Source organism: Astyanax mexicanus, chromosome 1 (assembly GCF_023375975.1).
Source record: "Astyanax mexicanus isolate ESR-SI-001 chromosome 1, AstMex3_surface, whole genome shotgun sequence".
In the NCBI taxonomy this organism is placed as follows: domain Eukaryota; kingdom Metazoa; phylum Chordata; class Actinopteri; order Characiformes; family Acestrorhamphidae; genus Astyanax; species Astyanax mexicanus.
In genome coordinates, this window is record NC_064408.1 from 86,507,981 (window position 1) to 86,528,365 (window position 20,385).

Consider the following 20,385-nt stretch of genomic DNA (forward strand, 5'->3'; position numbering starts at 1 on the left):
CAGTGAAAAAAATGAATAATTTTGGATTTCATTTTGGCACTTTTCCGCATGCTATGTAGAAAAGCAATACATTTTGTGGATTGCATTTACTAAATTGTACTTAACATTACAGTCACTCACTCACACTCATCGTGAACCGGGGGTGGGCGGTCCCAGCCAGCATCGGGCGGAAGGCAGGATGCACCCTGGACAGGCCGTCAATCCATTGCAGTCAACATTACACTGATGTAATGTAATTTAATTGCCTGTTTTTTTTTTACAGTAAACATTGTTAGATTTAAACTCAGCTGAATGTAATGTAAATTTTACCTTTACATTACAAACAGTTCATTTAAGTAGAAATGAATTCAAAATTAGCATGTGTATGTTTATATAGATTATTGCAATATAAATGAAACAAATTACCATCATAAATCACATATTATAGTTTTGCAGAAATCTTACAAATTATTTGATATAATTTTTAAATCAATGTTGTGTTATCACCCCCTGATTTGGGGTGTTATTCTGTATATTACAATACATTATTCTGTTAAATATGTTCATACCATTTAAAAGCTATGACAGAAATGTGAATGTGAACTGTTCACTTGTTTCTTTCAAATAATTTAGTTTCAATAATTTCAAATCATAAAAAGTAAACTTGTATATTTAGGAACTTCCAGTGAATTGTATTTCTTAAGCTATCAATCAAAATGATTACATAATACAAGTGAAGTGCACAAAATTGTTTATTTGTGAAAAAAGACAAATTAAAAACATTAAATGAACAATTACATGTGTACATAGAATCTACACAATTAAACAACTGAATGTTTTTGATATGGCATTCATTAACTTGTGGATTTCCAGATTAATATCAAGTCACTGTTGATATATCATACTACATCAATAATGCTACACACTGAAATGAATATATCATTCTTCCTCTGATTTGCAAGGTGATGAGGACCTTTCAATCAGTACTAAAAAGATACAGAATAAGTAGTTTTATGACGAGAGAAGTAAGAATTTTATGAACAGTTTGTGCCGTCTTAAACCAAAATTGTACAATAAAAAAAACTGAACCATTAAACAAGAGCTGTAAGAATTACATAGGTTGAAATGTTACAGAAATTGCATGAATTACATGGGTTGAAAAAAAAAAACATAATTCAGTCTTTATGAGGGTCCATCTCTCTCATTTGTTCCCCTTATTGAAACTCAGTCTTTTATACTGCACGTGATCATTCTGAACAGTAAGAAAAAAAGATACACAGTCTGTTTCATAAGTGGTGCATCTCTGACCTTATTCTGAATTATCTTCACTTCTCTGGTTTAAGTCTATATGTGGACATTTGTTTGGCCTGTGTTCTAACATTGATCAACTTACTGGTAGCTCACTCCCCCACATATGTAGTGTTTTTATAGTGTTGTATCATCTTTAGTCTTATCCGTAAGGGATTAGTTTCTCAGGGGGACGTCTGTGAAAAATATTTCACACTTCTACTCAGTGATAAAACTCTTGCATCCGGACTGCAATTGAAAAAAAAAAGCGGAGGACCAGTGAGTTTTTAGGGATTTTCGGTCATGTTGTGTTTATGTGCATCTCCGTGGAAACACGCACCCAAAGTGTAATTGCAGTGTGTGGCAGTGGACAAATAGCTATTTTATTAAACGTGAGGTGACAAAACTTTTTGATGTGTGTTTGGATGGGACTAAAATTATTTTATGACTACAAAGTTCAGCGAAAAAGAGTAGGTAATTCAGCCGGTCATTTTCTCAAAGGAAAAAAAAAAACATACATGGTCGTTCCAGACGGACATAAAATCACAGAGGACCACCCCCCATGAAAGAGTAAATTACCCCAGAACCCCCTGAGATAAGGGCGTTGGCTGTCAACCTGAAGATTTGTGTTGACTTATTTTGACTTTTGAGGTAATTTGTGGTTCCTAAGTGTCTCTGATGACATACAACCATTATAATTTGTTGCTTGAAATTGTGTGACTGATATTGGTTGACAAAGTAGTAAACTCAGGTGTAGTAAGATCCCTGTTAGCAGATTTTACAAGTTGTGACATGCAACTAAAATATCCTGTGATTTTGCATCAACATAGACATAACTGGTACTGCTTCATTCTAAAATCGTTAATAATAATTTAACATGATGCTAAGAACAACCTAACACAAACATCTTGTAAATATAAAATTTAAAGATAACTAATAAAAAACACTGAGCAGGGTTAAATGAAGAACTGAAATGTTTGGAATACATAATCATCAATAATTGAGCTGTTTTAGAACAGTTACTACAGGTAACTTAACTATTAATAAACCTTTAAACTGAAACCTGTAAACTGTCAATACAGGTTTGTTTTTTACGTTACAAACTAATCTTTAGTGATTTTTAATGAGAGAGAAGAACTTCTCTTGTCTCTGGAGGTTTTTGAACACTGCTAGAGCAGGGGCCAATGCTTCAAAAACTAGCCTCTCACAGCGCTGCAGAATTGAATCAAAAGATTCATACTCAATTATCTTTCCATCTCCCTGATTCATTATAACCACTGCCTGTTCAATACCACACACCCACATCTGATAATTGACCCTGATTTTAGTGTCCTTTGAAAGGTTTTTGTCACAGTTTTTCCCTTCAAAGTAAATAATTTGTCTTTCTTGTGTCTGTGGGTCTGTATAGATCATGATGTCTTCTGCAGTAAAACATGGGTACTCTCTGTGTTCCACTATGTTTTCAAATGACATGTGGCCAAACACTTCCTCTACCTCTTTTTCTACATTCTCCTCCCTGCTGCATTTTTTCTCTGCCCATGCGTACAGCAGCTTGCGCTGTTCCTTCATTTTTTTTAATTTGTTATCATTTGGATTCTGTCTCATTTTAGGCTTCACTTTTGTCTGTGGTAAATCATTTGCTTGTGTGTCCATGCGTGTATAGCATATCCCTAATGCTGTATCACCTGCATCCTGCATTCGGACACCTGATCCAATTTGCCTGACCTCTACTTCAGGAACTGGAGTGGTACTCTGAAACTGCTCGCTTTGGACCATGCTTGGTTTATACCCAGTCTCCTGCATCTCTTCAGTGGTTTCATCCAATGATTTATAATCTTCTCTCCCGGTCTGTGTTTGGTCATTTGTGTCCTTTGTGCTTTGGACAGAATTAAGATGTTGCACATATATGTCTACAGCCTTAATTTCAGACATATTTAGCTCATTATGTTGAGAACCGTTGTTCTCCATGCATTCAAAGACTGCACTGCCTAACAAAGAACTGTTGTCAGAATCAAACTGACTGTTATTGAAAGAATTGTATCCACTGTCTCTGTACCTACCACTGTCATTTTGTATATCTTTCTCTGGCATAAAATCATTTTTGGCTTTGTTCTGAAAAAATATTTCTAGTGCAACTTTAGGGAATTCTGCATTTGTGAGGTTCTGAAAAAATTTAGGAAGTTTTTGGTTACTTTCAATCTTTCTGACTTCATTACCTGTAAAACATAAATCTTTTTTAATTTTCATGTTCTTCAGTTGTTCCTTCAGAGCCTCCAATCCTTTTGTTTGGATTCTTTTCTCCAACTTATCCATCAGGTCTTGGCTGTTTTTAGAGTCAGAGACCCATCTTTCCAGTTTGGCCAACGTGGAAAATGTCTTCAGACCTATTTAGGATTCAGAAACAATGATATTCAAATATTAAAGACTTGTCTGAACATTTTTATATTCAAATCCTATTAATTGGTCATAAATTTGCATGAAATACAAACATATTTTGTACATACAGGCCTTTTGGATAAAAAAACTTTATGGAAAAAAGCAGTACTTTAGAACTTCAAAAATGACTTACTAGGTTTATTCAGGTCTGTTTCGTCCACATCTTCTGCATGTTCAGAACTTCTGAACCTCTTTTCTGTGTTTATTTATGTGTGTGAAGGAGAGATCATTTTAAAAAGTGTATTTAAACAGAAAAACGACCAGAATCTGGACATTTTAGATTGATCAGCAATGACTATTGACCGTCTGGCTAATCAGTATATCAGTCTTAATTCTGTGCCATTCAAATTTACATTAGCATTAGTTCACAGCGAGTGCAGTAACAAGCTCACACAGTCTGCAATACAAGCTAGAGTGGACCAACACCACCAGATGACATGGCTCCCCAAACCATCTCTACCCATCAGGGAATCCGGGTCCCAGTGTCTGGAGGAAGTGTTGACAGGCACACAATCCAAACAGCTTGAGGTTTAGTGTGAAATTTCCATAAATCACTGATGGTTTGGGGAGACAGGTCATCTGCTAATGGAATCACTCTGCGTGTAAGGAAGCTATACAATAGATATAGTTTCCATTTTTTTATTGAATAACCAAAATAAATTGACTTTTTGAAATATTTTAAGATGCATCTATACGGCATGGTAAAACAACTTCCAAAATATTCAGAGCAATAAAAACACCAAGATTCTGCTGAATATGCCCAATCTGCCTTTGCTAGCTTTCTTCAACAATGACAAGATATTATGAGGAATTCATAGCCATGGATGACCAGCCAGTTTATGTAATCTAGGGAATAAAGGTTTCAAAAACTTTGTCTCTGTACTGAAACCTACAGTACACAACACAAAATACAGTGCTTCTCAAATGTTGCCAGATTTATTTGATCTAATACAGCCTACTACAAGCCAAGCCATGGTACCAAGTCCATACTTATTTTTTGGTTTGTTAAATAATATTTTTTGTTAGTAAAAATATAAGATCTGTGAAATACCACAATTCACATTTGAGAGCTGAATGTTTTACAGTTATTTATATTTTATGACAGAATATGTTTTGTTTACAATGTTAATTAAAATCAACCAAAACTGGAACTACTAGGTCAAATTATATATATAAAAAAACTTAAATGGCCATTGGTGCATCTTTATAATAAAGCATAGTTCCACAACTGATCTTTACATGACAGAGACATCAAATAATATTCTAAGAAAAAAAAACTCACGAGGTGGAGCTTCACTGGTTGTCTGTCTCTTCTCTGCATAAAAAAGGATATATATATATATATATATATATATATATATATATATTATTAGTGTCGTTTAAATTACTGAAGAATGTATTGCTGTTACAGATGAGCAACCTTACCCAAAGCTTCAATCAAAAAAGGCTCACTCTTTTTTAGCCATGTTAGTGTCAACTCATATCCTCTGGTGCAGTTTAGATGTTGATATACTTCGCGCATTTTCTCCTGCTTTGTTTTCTTTGCAGAGATCGTGCTGCCCATTTCCTTACTTAGAACGCTTCTCCCATCATCATCTGGTTGAGTCAGAAAATCAACCAACTTGTCTACTTCTCTTACATTATCTGTAATGATGCATCTGTGTTTATTCAGGAAGATTTCAGCCTTAGACTTCTCCATGACTCCTGTCAGAAACAAAATTATTATTAATATTTATATATATATATTTATATATTTTTTTTTACAAAAATTAAAAATAAACTACTGCCAGCATCATATATTTAATGTCAACACACAATATTTAATAAAAGATGACTGTAAAATATGATATTTATTATGGCTGGGACAAAATATTGTAATCGTGATATATTGATACGTGGCATCACATATTAATTTCTTTTTTTGCATTAATGTATTTTTGTTTTGTTTTCTGTAAGCTTATGTTACACAGTAGACAGTGTTCCAGCAGCAGAACTGTTCTAATTTATGGCAGTTTTAAAATTTTGGAATAATGCCACACTTGGAAGAGCTTCAGACAGTGTAGAGACATGAGCAGGCCAATATATGCACTTTGTTGTGCGCTGTTTCAAACTGGTTGTCAAATTCTGTAAAACTGAAGCCAATAAATCCATAATTCCTAGTATTTGCTTGTTTAGGAGTATTATATATCCTCTTCTGTAAAACAAGATGCCATAAAGTATCGAAGAGAATTGTACTGCAATATATTACATGTCACAGAATCAGAGTATCATGATATTAGGATTTCAAAGATTAAAATATTGCAACACAGACTTTTACTAGCTAACATATTAACAAGATTTCCGTGACACTAATTCCAGCTCACAGACTGAATGTAAGAATTGTCAGATTTGATATGAAGGAAGTGATTTCTGCTAATCAGGACTGTTTTGTATTTTAAAGCCTGTTTTGAGAAATATTTAATAGATCACAAATGTTTTCCCATACCAAATTAAAGACAAGAAGACAAGTGGTCACCCTATTTATCAGATTATGTTTAGTAAAAATAGGCTTTGTACAGTTTAAAGTTTAACAGCTTCAGTTTGATTTAAGAGGAATTGTGAACACCACTTTCACTTTCATTGACTCAATCATAGTATCTGTTTGATCCTAATCAAACTGAAAGATTATTTTATTTAATGTTAACATGATATGATTAATGGTACAGTGAAAATGTAAGTAGGTCTGCCTGTTGTTAACTTGGTTTCGTAGCTAAGCTAATCAACTACACACTCTCTCTGATCACACAGTCTGCAGTCCTGTGTGCCACGTGATGCTGTGGTAAACTCCAGGCTGTCCTCACACTGAACTACACTCACAAATCTCAGAGCTGGATTTATAAATAAGTAGTTTAATAAAGCTGCGCCTACCTGTGGGATGCGCTGAGCTTCAAGCTGATGATTTTGCGCCAGCTGCAAAATGAGTGAGTATGTGAGTGTGCGCGCGAGTGACTGTGTGTGTGTGTGTGTGCGCGCCAAAAAAAAGAGCGCCAATTCACACACCTCCCACACAACACTAGCGCTGTGACCGAAATCCCTACTCCCTACTCCCTCATTAGTGTTGCGCTATGTAGGGAGATACTGATAAGTTCACTAATTAGTGGTAAAACTGGAGTGAATTCGGACAGTACCTCATCATTATCATGCGCCAGCACCGGTCGCATAAACACACACAGGTGAGAGAGGGGTTGAGCCGTGTTTAAAACTCCATAAACACACTTAACTGAGCTCTGAATTAAAGTTAGTGAAGCTCTGAGCTGATCATGAAGTCATTTATCTGTTTGTTATATTTACGCAGTTTAAAGGATGATCCTCACATTACTGAACTACATGAAGAAACCTTAAAAATAGCAGCGTACACCGGCTCGCACTGTTGCCAGATTGGGTGGTTTCATGCCAAATGTCGAGTTGTGTCTGAAATTGTCTGGAGGAAACGCTGTGGTTTGCCTGGTGAACAAAACTACCAAGTGTAAAGAGTTTGGAAATTTAACTCGGCGGTGTTATCTAACCCTGCAGAGACAGAGCTTTTAGTCCTGCTGATGGAAATTTGAAGATGTGTTTATGTTCGTTATTATATGTTCGTAAGTTATTTCTTTCTTTCATTGCTTGTAAGGTTATTTTTATGTACTGTTTTTACGTTTTTGTTTCGTGTGTCCAATGATACAAGGCACAAAACACATAATACAAATATGCAGATAAACTCATTTAAATATCATTTTTTGTAATCAGTGATATTTAAGATATTTATGGTTTTAGTTAAGATCATGTTGGAATAAACCCTGTAATATTGTTAATATGACGAACATCAGCTGTTTGGGTGGTTTTCTCAGTTTGTGGATTTGAAACACGTTTTACCCTGTAAATTGGTTTTATCTGAATCCCACTGTAACAATCTGGCAACCCTGGTTGCTCGCTGTCCGCTCCCTTACTTCGGCTCTGTTGCTTAGTAGCGAGACCCGCAAAGCATTTTGGGACACATTCAGCTCGCTTAGTAAGCAGGGATGTTTACTATAAATCAGTTAGTTCTCCCCAGTAACACTAAAAAACAACAATAACCGCTGTCTTTACTGGCCTCCATGTTCTTCTCATTATATTATATATCAAAAGTTGGAGCCACACTCTGCTCCGACTGTTCCCTCCCACATTCCACATCAGCACTGTTAGTATCATATGTCGCTTTGTTGGTGGTGTGAACAGAGAGACTTATTGTAATTTTATACTTTATTTGTACACAAACAGATACATGGAGGCTGCTGTTTCAAGCCTCACTCTAAGCCCTGCCTACTAAGGGCTGTTTGAGACATAACACTACATCACATGACCATACATTTAAAGGAGAACGTACTAACCTTTGTCAGGGTTGCCAACTTTTTTAAAAACCTTGAAGTGAGATTTCAGCAGGAAGGTTCACCACACGCATCTCAGACGTTTCGTGACAAAACCGAACAAATAAATAAAATCAAAGAAATTGAGCACTGCACAGGCCAGAGCTGTGTGATTATAACATTCTAAGTTGTGCAACTTTTTTAATCACAGTTTGAGGTGTTACTTTTCTATATTTTGATTATCATGCCATAGCTTTATATGAAATAAAAAAATTGCACAATCAGAAATCTCAGCCCGAATTCGGGTCGGGCTTGGATAGAAAATCTAAACTCTACTCAGAATGGCAGGCTGGCTAGTCAGCTTTGACTGTCATGCCTCCATCTTGTGTTAGTTAGCTATTTGGCCTTGACAACAATGTATTGGTCCAGGACAGAATAAAGTAGTGAATTACAGATTATGAATGAACCCCACTTCCTTATTCGGACATGCAAACTATACCCCTGCCCCCCCTCTTGTTTTTAACAGTCTGTCCTGGGTGTGTTTCTTGACAGTGTTAGCAACTTTCCTTGTCGCAGTGCAAGTAGGCAACCAACTAGCTGCTAAATTGCTAACTAGTTTAGCAAGGGAGCGTTAATGTCGTCTACCTCTGACTGAACAACACACATTCGCTTTGGTTTCTAGAACTAGCATCTCTGGTGGCGCCTATTATGTGTCTTAACTGGCCGCGCTCGAACCAGAGAAAGCAGAATAGAGAAGACTCACTCTGATTGGTGCCCATGACGTAAAGATAAGTCGTTTCCAGCGAACCAACAGTCAGAGAGGGATTAGACACTCTGCTGTGGTCCTATCATGAGTTTAAAGCATTCGGAAATTATAGAATGAGTGTGAAAAAAAATCAACACAGAAAGAAAAAATGATCTAGCATGAGATTTCTTTGTTAAGCGTGAGAGCATGACATTAAGTCTGAAAGAATGTCACGCAACCCTGCCTTTGTAGAATAGCACACCTGTGCTCTCCCACAGCTTTCCGAGATCCAGCAATTTTGTGCTTTTTGCCCAGCACTCTTTACAACGGCCATTTTGGAGCATATTTTGCCCAGATAAACTGCTTTGTACACTGTTATTCAGGCTCAAAATAGCTCCACCCCTTCTTGGTAGGATCTGGAGAGCCCTGACATTTAAAAGGAGGCATTAAGACCTTTTAAGGTGCACAAGAAGCTTATTAGACTGCATTATAATACTGCATTTAACCAAAGAACTGTATGTTCTTTACCTCAGAAACTGCTGTCTTTACATTTGTTATGAGCTAACTGTATCTCACAAAGGTGAGTACACCCCTTAAATTTTTTTTCTAAATATTTTGTAATATTTTTAAAAATGACTCTTCGAAACAATGTGAAATAGTCAGTGTACAACTACAACAACAATGTCATTTTAGAGTGACCTCAAAATAACCATTAAAAAAAGCCATTGTGTAAACTGCTGCCAACAAAAGCGAAGGAACACCAAGTAGTAATGGCCAAATTGTGCCCAATTTGCCATTTTCCCACCCCAGTGTCATATGACTCATTAGTGTTTCAAGGTCTTAGGTGTAAATGGGGAGCAGGGCTGTTAAATTTGCATTCATACTTTCATACTGCCCACAGAGGGTTCAGTTTTGCCTCTCATGGCAAAGAACTCTTTGAAGATCTGGGAAAAAAAATATTCTATCTCCACAAAGATGGCCTAGGCTGTAAGAACATCCCCACACTGAGCTGCAGCATGGTGACCATAAATCGATTTAACAGGACAGGTTACACTCAGAACAGGCCATGGTCGACCAATGAAGTAGTGTACACATGCCTAGCATCATATCCAGAGGTTGGCTTTTGAAAAAAGATGCGTGAGTGCTGCCAGCATTGCTGCAGAATTTAAAAGGTGTGGGCATGGAAGGTGTATACAGCATAATGCAAAAAGCCTTTCATTTACATCAACTTATCTGTAGACACACAAATGATACCTGAAATCTTATCAGGACTAACTTTAAATTCTGTTCTAAACTGCCTTTTTTTTTTACACTTTATCGTTTGTTTGGCTTTATCTAAATGAACCAAATGTCAAATTTTACAAAAATGTCTTCCAGTTTCTGTCTGTGTTTCTCAGCAAAAGGAAACAATATTACACACTTTCATCCTGGTTTATTTGTTTTTACAGAACAAGAAGGAGGGAAAAGCAAATATTAAAGATAAATAATACAGTAATTACTTATTCTATACTAAATTAGCAAATCAAATAACAGTTAAATTAAAAAGTTCGAAATAGTTTAATATTAATTTCTTTCCATTTTATGTATAAGCAACAAAAGTTCTAAAAAAAAATGTTCCAAAATAAAAATAACTCTTGACCCCAGGGCTCCTCTTCAAACTTAAACCTGTTTAACTTCAGCTGCCTGAACTCTAACATGGCCAGCTTGTGAAATACAATCCAGGAGCAGGTGTGAACAGAAAGACAGGGTCAAACAGATGGGTGTAAATTAGAAGCAGTCAGAATTGAGGAGTTTGTAGAATTCATTCAACCAGTTTCAGGCTGTTTGAGGCTCCAAGCTAAGCAGGGCTGGTATTTCACTTACTCGTAAAAGCACTGCTTAATCTACCACTGCCAAGAAAAAACAAAAAAACGTGTACAACAAAACCTCAGCCACTCACACACACTTTGCTAGAGGTTGGAGTTGAGGAGAAGGTAGAAGGCTGTGGACAAACCTTCCACCCACACCTGAGAAGCCACTGAAGACAGAGTAGCCAGCCCCCAGATCATGCTTCAGACTTCAGCCTGAAGTCTGCCTAAAGTCCAGAGTTCAGGTTAATGCAGAGTGCAGTCAAACAGTTAAAAGCAAACTCAGGTTCCAGAGTCTTTCCAACCATTTTCAGGTCAAGTTTCAATTTCCCTGCATGTAAATGGGACATGTTCAAAAGTGTCTCCAGCCTTCAAATGATTGGCTTTGGCTGTGGCTCAGGAACACTCCTCCCCTATTCGCTGGCACGAGCGCCCAACCTTGCGCTCCAGCTTCACCATTTTTCTTACAGCTTCTTGCCGCCCACGACCCTGGTGATCGAACACACAATCGTGCTGCTCTGGCAGACGATGCCGCATACAGAACACAAAGCCTGCAGAGACAAAGATGGGAAAACATTAATAAAACCTAAATTACATCAGACATCAAATTAGATCAGCTGAATTATCAGCCTGAGAATTACAGATGACTTAAATCTTGTTGGTAATAAAAACAGTGGATTCTAGTAGTGTTTCATATGTCAAATGTGCTAGTGTTTTATTTAAAAAGCACTTTAATCATTAGGACACAGAAAAATCACAATATTATGAGCATACAGAAGCACCTTGTAGTTTTATAATTACAGACTGTACCCCTTTTTCTATGCATAATTTACTATTCTCTTTTCACCCTGTTTTTAAAAGGTCAAGGCTCCACAGTCATTTTCAGCACTGCAGTGGCATTGGTATGGTGATGCTATGTTAGTGGGCGATTTGCTGGTATGAGTGGAATAAAATATGCAGAGACACAAACTACAGAACACGTGTTACACCATCATTAGACTAATACTGCAAATTTAAAAAGGTATGTGGGCTTCTATAAGGCATTTACAGTTTCAGACAATTTTTGAGTAAGTGAGTTTGATCATTATTCAGCACAAGACATCAACTGATTTATTGGTTTCTGAATGAGATTCTGAATGATGGTTATTAAAAAGTGAGAGAAACTGAGGGTGGAATAGCTTCAAGATTTCTCAATAGGTATTACAAATACAGAAACATCTCTGCCACACTGTGTGTTGTGGAGTGGGCTGTACATACCACAGCGGCAGGAGCCCAACTCCTGCTGTACCAGCTCCAATTTGCTCTGGCAGCGGAAGCAGCGGCGACGGTTCTTCTGTTTTTGCTCCTCTTGAGAAGGTCTAGGTTTCTTCCGCACAGACTCCTCATCTGCAGAATGTGCATAAGAGAGCAAAAGAAAACAAGAAAAAGTAAGTTAAAAGTACACAAATAAGCATGCAAAAAAGAAAAATAAAGCAGCTCAAAGCTTAAATCAATCCAGTAAACAGGGTCATGGTTTCAGCCTTTGATGTATACCTGAGTCACATGGCCGTTTAACAGATGTGCTGAGAGGGAGTGTGTGTAAATTTCCTAAAAAGGGAATAAAAAAAAAATACTGTTAGCACTTCAAGAGAGAGACACACACATACATTAATTTAAGAAATTGTTAACATTCTTATATTGGACTATTTATAATAAAGCCTCTATACAAAAATTCACTTGATTAAAATCTACCCCTCGCAAATTCAGTGATCGCTTATTAACATTTGTAAAAGAACCCTGTAGCCTAAATGTTAAACTCACAGCCCATCTTCTTTTAAACAGTATCAAATTTATTATCCCCCTTTATTAATCAAACAAGTTACATATTAATTTAGATTGAAGTTGAGAGTCAGCTGTTAAACTCTCAGAAATCACAAGACGGTTATGGTTCATCCAAAGTCCAACACAGACAAATAAGATAGGGGAAAAAACACTGCTGCTGCGTTTTTAGAGGTACAGCTGTCTAGTATAAATAAGATGGTACTATAGCCCTCTCCACTGGTCACAACAGCAATGAACACTGGAGAAACTTTAAGCCACCTTAAATCTCCAGTAGGTGGAGCCCTTACCCTCTTGTGAAGCGAGGTCAGTTGGTTTAGCTTTGTTCTTCTCTGAGCACGTTGGTACCGCCAGCAAAGCTGTATCTGTGCTGCTGCTACTATTACTACTACTGGAATCACTACCATAGACTGACAACTGGCTGCTTTCACATGCTGGACTGGACTTTGTGGAACATTCAACGTCTGGCTGTTTCTTCTGAACATCTGTAGGAGGAGCACAAGACACTTTTAAATTAATAAAAAAAAAGGACACGTACCTGATAAAGCCCCTCACACAAACCTGAGAAGACACCTCCTCCATTCACACAAACACGACACATTTAGACTTTATCACTTAGCACTACTTTTACACTGCAAGATTTTGCAGTAAATGAGTTTATTTTTTATTAGATAAAGCTGTAGATTTGAGTCTTTGAAGGATACTGCGTGAAAATTTAACATATGATATAATACTTATTTATGTTAAGGAGAGTTAAAAAAGCAACAAACTTCTACTGCAACAAAATAAATGCTGAAGTTTTATAGCAGGTTAAGACATTCAGTAGAAAAAAAAAAGTGTAAACCTACAAAGACTAATTCTGTATAAAAAACAAACATGTATAAGAATATTTAGTACATGCTCATAAACTGCAAACAAACAATTATACAAAAAATACCCTAAAAGCTTCACAGTATATAGTGAAGTAAATAAATAAGCGGCTTTTAAACATATCACTTATGTTTCAAGAACTGATTACTGTGTTACTGATTACAAATTAGGATACGATATGGCACAGCATAACATAAGCATGGAATGGCATATGCATAGCATAAAGAGGCCACAGGGATAAACCTGATAAATGTCTTTAATTGTCCTTTAAATGTCCTTTTAAAATAACTTTTCAATAGCTGCTTAAATAACAGATCGGAATATTCAGGTAGCAAACCTAATCATTACTTTACAGCTGAAAGAAAAAGCTTTTTTATGTTATGAGTCAACAAGGAAAAGAAAATGAATAATTCAGACTAGGGGCCAAACAAAGTTCACAGTTTTCTACAATTTCCATAGTGTGACTCCTTAGCTGATTACTAAACCCCTCATTAGCTGAGCTGGGTGTGTTAAAGCACACAAGAAACCTATGTCTATGTCAGACAGTTACAGAAACAGTTATGGCTTTTTCACCAGAAAAACAAACATCATGAGGTCATGTGCCCATTATCTTCTGTTTCAGCATAAGGTCATGTTTTTCTCACAGTCCTATCATGGGTTTTATCATATTTTAAAGAAATAAATTGTAGGAAACTTACCGGCAAAACATTTTGAGCAGAGGTTCATAGTTTTGCTAGAGCTGTTGACAAAACACAAAAATAAAATTTTAATCAGCTACTGTACATTAATAGCATTGTTGAATATAATAAATAAAAATATATTTAAAAAAGATATCAACTGTTCACAGTGGTAGTGAATAAAAATGTGGCGAAGCGTAGCTTTACTAGTAGATTTGGATAGTAAATAAAATGGTTGTATTTGTGGTGTAGGTCTACTAATGGTGAGCCCTTCTTCCTAACATCACTGTAACGTCAATTACACTGTCTGGCCAAAAAGGGGGTCACACTAATTTTGTTAGACAACCTTAATTTTTGATTGTGGCAGCATTTGCTGTGGCATTGTTTTGATAAGCTTCTAATAATATTGTGTTTGTGGGGGTGGCAGTTGAGGGTTGTGTGTGTGTTTGTTTTTTTTGTTTAGTTGTGGTAGTTCCACAGGTAGAGCTTTTATCACCGCCCTGGTGTTATAATGGAGCTAAGTTAAAGGGGTAAGCCAGCCCTGTGTAAGCTGTGTGCCAAAGAAGTTGAAGGCAGACACTGTAGGTCTTACTGAAATTAATGAGTTTTAGCTACAGGAACTCCTGCCTTTAATCTCATCAGCAGTGAATAAAAAGTAAACACAGGCTGCATGTGAGGAGACTAACGCTGTGTAGATACTCCAGGCTTTACTTAGTGTCCTTTGGTTATGTACATCTGCACCACGTGAGCTAAAACCAACACGTGAGCCTGAGGCCAGAGTTCTGAGCTGTTTATGAACACAGGGAAGCAATCTGTAACTATATACAAACACATGATAACCTAACTGATAACACAACTTACACAAGGCTGTGTTAAACCTGTTTAAACTGTAGATGTGAACTAAAGTGCCTAAACCAGCTGTTCAAACACCTGCAGTTTTTAGACAATTCTGCTCTTAAACTTTTTTTTTTTTAAGTACAACCCTTTTTTATTAGACCAAAAATCTCCAATATAGCCTTATTAACATTCTACCCCATTTACTCCATTTGTATCTATTTTATCCGAGCTTGTTTTTAAATGACAGGTGTTTAAATTCTTTTTGCTGCTAGTTTTATAAGGCAGTCAAGAAATTAATTCCAAAACTCAAAATCAATATTAATAATGAACAGGCCAGACAAACTTTAGTCCTATAATGTAATTATCATGAGAAGGAGAAGGAGAAGGAGAAGAAGAAGGAGAAGAAGAAATTACATCCTCCATAAAGACACAGTAAAGCACAGTTTTCTAATTAAGCAGAAATTCCATGTTTAAGTTTGTTTCCTTAAAAAAAAGAAAGCACCCATTTTAGTTCTAACAACTAAAACAGATACTAACTGTTCTTCTCTTAATGCTCAGTCCACAGGAAGTGAACAGCCCACACTTTCAGCATTTCACAACCCTGAACTGAAAATAAGATTAGCGTGAATGAAAGAGGACGTCGCGCACAAACACACACGCGCTTAAAGAATTACAACATAGTTCTGATTCACTCAGGGCAGACACAGGCAGACTCCTCCCTTGGGAATGGTGACAAACAGAGGATGTTCATCCAGGAGATGACATCATCAACTGAACTTTCATGTTCATAAACGTCATCATTTCTCCAAAAACTTTAACTGCATTGTGAAGTGACGAGTGACTAGACGCGATACACTGGATATGCAGTTTTAACATACCTCTAAAAACAGAAGTTACCAGTTCAATTATAAAACAGACACACACAGTATATACCTGTATAGTACTGTGTGATTGGTGATATATTTGAACTGGTAACTTCTGTTTTTAGAGGCCTGTTATAATTAACATGTTCAGTATACACCTATATAGTGCTGTGTGAGTGGTCTAATATTGTAACCCTCTTTCTGCAGCGCAAATCTGTATACAAAATGAGGATAATCTCAAAACATAGCTCCTATAAGTATGTAATTTTTTTGTTTGGTCTGTGTGCTCCATCTCTTGGTTTGGTTTTTGAGATTTGAGTCTGAGTTCTATTTTCCCAGGAACATGAATGAGACAATCTGGAAACCCATTGCACACTATTCAGGTCATTGTATGCTGCAGGACAGCACAGTGAACATTTGTTAAATGGCTGGAGGGGCCCGTAGTTTTCAAACCAAATGGGCTTTCTGTTATTTATGACCACTTTTAGCGTAGTATTGTGGGGACGGGGGGTGTTTGGGGAATCAACATCTCTGTTCTTGTCTTTTTTAACTGACGTGGCTTGAGTAAAACAAGAAACCACACAGTTTGAGGTGCTAATTGGTGGGGTATTAGCCTTCATTACAGGTAACACTTACAATTTGAGGTTTCGCTTAACTGTACACCAACACTAACATTTATGAAAAGGGCAAAAAGACTTGTTAAGTCCACACAGGTGTGCATTTGTTGATGTTCATGTGAATATTTTTTTTTAGTATTTCCAAAACTCAAGAATGCCACCATTGCATTAAACTGTGGGTATATAGTATACTCAACACAATACCACTTCTATGTGGTCCTGATAGGTTTAGTGTTCAGCTGGTGCAGTGTTGGGCACCGTAAAATGTGTAATTTCACACATAAGAGAAACAGGGCACACAAATATTTTCCCAGAAAGCACATAAACATACAAACCAGTGTACAAAACCACTCTAGACAGGCTGACCATTTCCAAAGGCGAACTGCACACTCCACAGTATATATATATTTATGAAAACTAGGTGATGTTCAAGGTCATCACAGTAAAAAATATTTGCATACATTCTATACTGTAAGATCCCCTCCCATGCATACAACTAAAATGTTATTGTAACCAAATCAATCTGTACAAACCCAACTGAACTTATTATGAATAGATGAGAACCTGTTGATTTTTGTTTGTTTCATTAAGCCCCTTATTGAAGCTCTAAAGCTATACTATAGGCATTATTATACATGTATTGTCACAGAAGCAGCCTATTCCAAATTGCTCATATAAAGTAAAACTGTATACATATATAAAAGGTTTATAAGCACCCATCAGGCAGTTAGGTTAGAAAGTACTGATTTTAGTTATTTCCATCATGAAGTAATGACATCAGGATTGAAGGGGTACAAGTGGAGTTCTGAAAATGTATCAAAATAATACATTTTTGGGTACAGTTTTAGGTATTTAAAACATAGGATAGAATCATCTGGTGCAAAAATAATGGAGTCTGCCCAAAATCACAACAAAGATCCATTCAGTGTGCCCATAGGAAATGAAATGACCCCTGCTGAGCATGTGCCAGCACTGGAACTTTAAGAAAGTATGTCCTCTGAGAAGTATGGCCTGATATGGCCTGATCCAATCTGCTTAGCCATGGACATTCTTTTATTTTAACTTAAATGAAATATCCAGTGTGAAATGGACTTGGGGTGTAGTGAAACATGACAACGAGTACAAACTTTTGTTGAATAGCCCACCTCCATTCTCCTCCAGCATTCTGAAATACAGCACTTTTAGCTGATGCTTCCAACAGGGTTATAATACACATGATGGGGGCATAGCATAGTCCATTAAAAAAACTACATTTTTGCACCATTAACAAGCTTAAAGTAGCTCCACACTTCATTGGTAGAACTCAGAGTGTGTTTATACGCAGTCCCTCCGGTAGTTCTCCAAGTGCCACCATTATGTTACAATAAATTGATTGGCGAACACAAATGAAACTACGGCCGATAAAAATCACATGAATTTGCATTGTGTACACGTGAATACATATTAAATAGGTTCCCCTCTCTTACCTATACACTCATACTTGTCAGTTGACACAGTGACTTAATTTCAACAAGTGGCACCCTGAAGGTAGTTCTTATACTGTGTACAAACAGTGTCTTTAATAAACTACTTGTGCACGTTCAAAGTCAGGACCCTCAGAATTCTACCAATAAAAAAAGTGATTCCTTTGCATGGACAAAGCTATGCCCCTATCACTAGCACTGTAAGCCTGTTGGGAGCATCCTTTAATTAAAAGTGCTGTATTTTGAAAAGTTGGGAGTGAATTTAGATGGGCTATTCGATAAAAGTTTGTACTCGTTATCATGTTTTACTACAACACAAGTCTATTTCACACAAGATTTCTCCTTTAAGATTTTACATTATCAGGGTTATTCCTACATGAACGTTTGATAGCTTCTTTTTATTATTTTACCAGTATTAAACAGGCTGCTTTTGTTAAGGCTGAGGTTTGTAGCTGAATTAGCTAGGTTAACTAGCTAGCTAGCTAGCTATGTTCTGAATGACTTCACTGAACGAAACCTCCTTCAGAAAGCAGTAAAAGCAAACATGATTCTTAACTAACCCGCCAGTTAGAACTTCAAGGTGAATTCAGGCAATTCCTGAGGCTTAAACAAAATGTATGCAAATAGATGTTGCTTTTCAGACCAGAGACTGGGTTTGGAGTTGGATTAAATAGACTAGGGATAAACGTTTGAATACATTTGAAACTTTAATAGGGGTTTCATAATAACTTTACATCAAGCTCTTCTACATCAAGGAAATATGATGATTACCATAATGTAGATGAGACTAATCCCTAGAGAAACCAAGAACACTTCACAGAGACCCAACCCAACCCAGTCTAGACACACTTACTTACTAGCTAAACTTGTTTAACACCCAACCTAGCCTTAGCTAACTAAACATGTCCACAGAATACACACACCAGTTAGATTAGTTCTCTCATTCACTACAGGCACACATCACGAGCTATTTCGGCTAGAAGAAGGAGATAAGCCCACTTCGACTGCTCGAAGGTGAATTAGTTGATAAAGGCCATTATAACTAAGTTACAGTAAAGCTCAGCCAGCTGGAGTGAGGCGTTATTATTACAGCCCCAGCAGGAGTGAACTGAACCCACACAGACACATTTCTGTCCTTTTCAAACGCAGCTGGCTCTCTCCCCCAACCCCCATTCCCGGCCACGACGGCACAGCGAAGGATACAGCTTCAAACCGACCGATTTGGACACTAAATCCCCTTTTTTTAACCTGTAAACGAGTAAAAACCACAAAGACTCACCCCCAGAACCCGCAGGGGCAGCGGGGCTGAAGAGCCGGTGCTTTACTGCGCTCACTGTCCTCCATGGAGCCAGGCAAGACCGAGGATGAAGCCGAGGCCTGCTGCTTAAAGATGATTAATACAAATACAAGTACAGATATCCGCTCCGACACGTTAACCCAACCCTCTGCCAACTCAAGCCGGCGTTATTTCAGCGATATATCGCGTAAAAGCGAAGGACGGAGCCCCCGGATTTCGGGTGACAGAGTGGGAATCGGTTACTGAAATCAACGCGATCAGCTGGAGGGGAGCTACCACCGCCACACGCAGGGGGTGATCAGAGTAACTGATAACTTACCCACGAGGAAAGCGAATCCGTAACAATGTCTTAATTGCATTAAACCCAATAGAATAGTATGTAAAACGCAATGATTGGGTTAAGTTAGAAAACCTCTACACTCAGCCTGATTATAGGGGCCGGCTCGTGCCTTAGGTTCCCCCCCGGGTGCGGGAGTGGACGCGACCGCATTAGTTCTCAGTACTACAAAGCTTGTTTAAAGGGCTTGAGCTGCTCCGGCAGCAGGGATGGGCTCCGGCCACACCACTGATTTCCTCTTCCTCCACCACCTCCAACCACGCTCTACTGCTCTTATACTTAAAATTATTATAGTACAAGACTTTGTTACTATCCTCACCTCTGTAAATGCATTTCTTCACCTTTAACCACACTCTACTGCTTAAATACATAACGTTACCATTATTATAGTATAAGACAGGAGCTTACGATGTAGGCAAAGTAAGGGCTATGTATTACCATACTAATAAAAGCTGGTTTAATTAGTTGTGTCAAACAATACAAATAATCTAATAAATAACAAGAAAATTCTGTGATTAATCATGATTAATCACACTTTTCTCTTTCTTAAGACTCTCCCTAACCTTTTTAAATGTAAATAAAAGATTCAGTGTTAGAAACATATTTGTATAATTGACTTGACTTTTGGTGCCATTTGCTTAAAAAATAACTAATAATCAGAACATTCTATGACTAAATCATGGATAAAACCATTATTATTTTTTTATGCTGGAATTTAACTGTATTATTGGAACGGGGACAGTAATAATGGTCTAATGTGTTTTAACACTGGGCCAACTAGATCCTTTTTACTGTGTATCTCAGGGTATTTTTGATGCTTTTAAAAGTCGAATATTGCAATGTGCTGAGTTACTGACTTTAACTGAGAGTTTTAATGGAGAAAATAAACACTAGTCTAGCTCCATATTCCACACCTTCAAATGCTTGAAAAGAAGAAACGTGCCATCAGCT

The 20,385-nt window shown here is 37.2% G+C and overlaps 2 protein-coding genes across 2 annotated transcripts; both read right to left on the reverse strand.

The window, feature by feature from the left end:
• Positions 1-713: 713 nt before the first annotated feature.
• On the reverse strand, positions 714-5,266 carry LOC103029526 (uncharacterized). Its single transcript, XM_022684220.2, has 5 exons — positions 5,128-5,266; positions 4,985-5,017; positions 3,836-3,898; positions 3,483-3,650; positions 714-1,231 (listed from the first exon to the last, which is right to left on the reverse strand). The coding sequence occupies exons 1-5, from the start codon at positions 5,264-5,266 to the stop codon at positions 1,227-1,229; spliced, it is 408 nt and encodes a 135-aa protein (XP_022539941.2). The 3' UTR covers positions 714-1,226.
• A 4,954-nt stretch (positions 5,267-10,220) lies between these two features.
• LOC103029213 (AN1-type zinc finger protein 3) lies at positions 10,221-19,733 on the reverse strand. The gene is made up of 6 exons (XM_049485142.1): positions 19,080-19,733; positions 14,042-14,082; positions 12,764-12,958; positions 12,189-12,242; positions 11,913-12,041; positions 10,221-11,206 (listed from the first exon to the last, which is right to left on the reverse strand). The coding sequence occupies exons 1-6, from the start codon at positions 19,142-19,144 to the stop codon at positions 11,052-11,054; spliced, it is 639 nt and encodes a 212-aa protein (XP_049341099.1). The 5' UTR covers positions 19,145-19,733; the 3' UTR covers positions 10,221-11,051.
• Between the last annotated feature and the right edge of the window lie 652 nt (positions 19,734-20,385).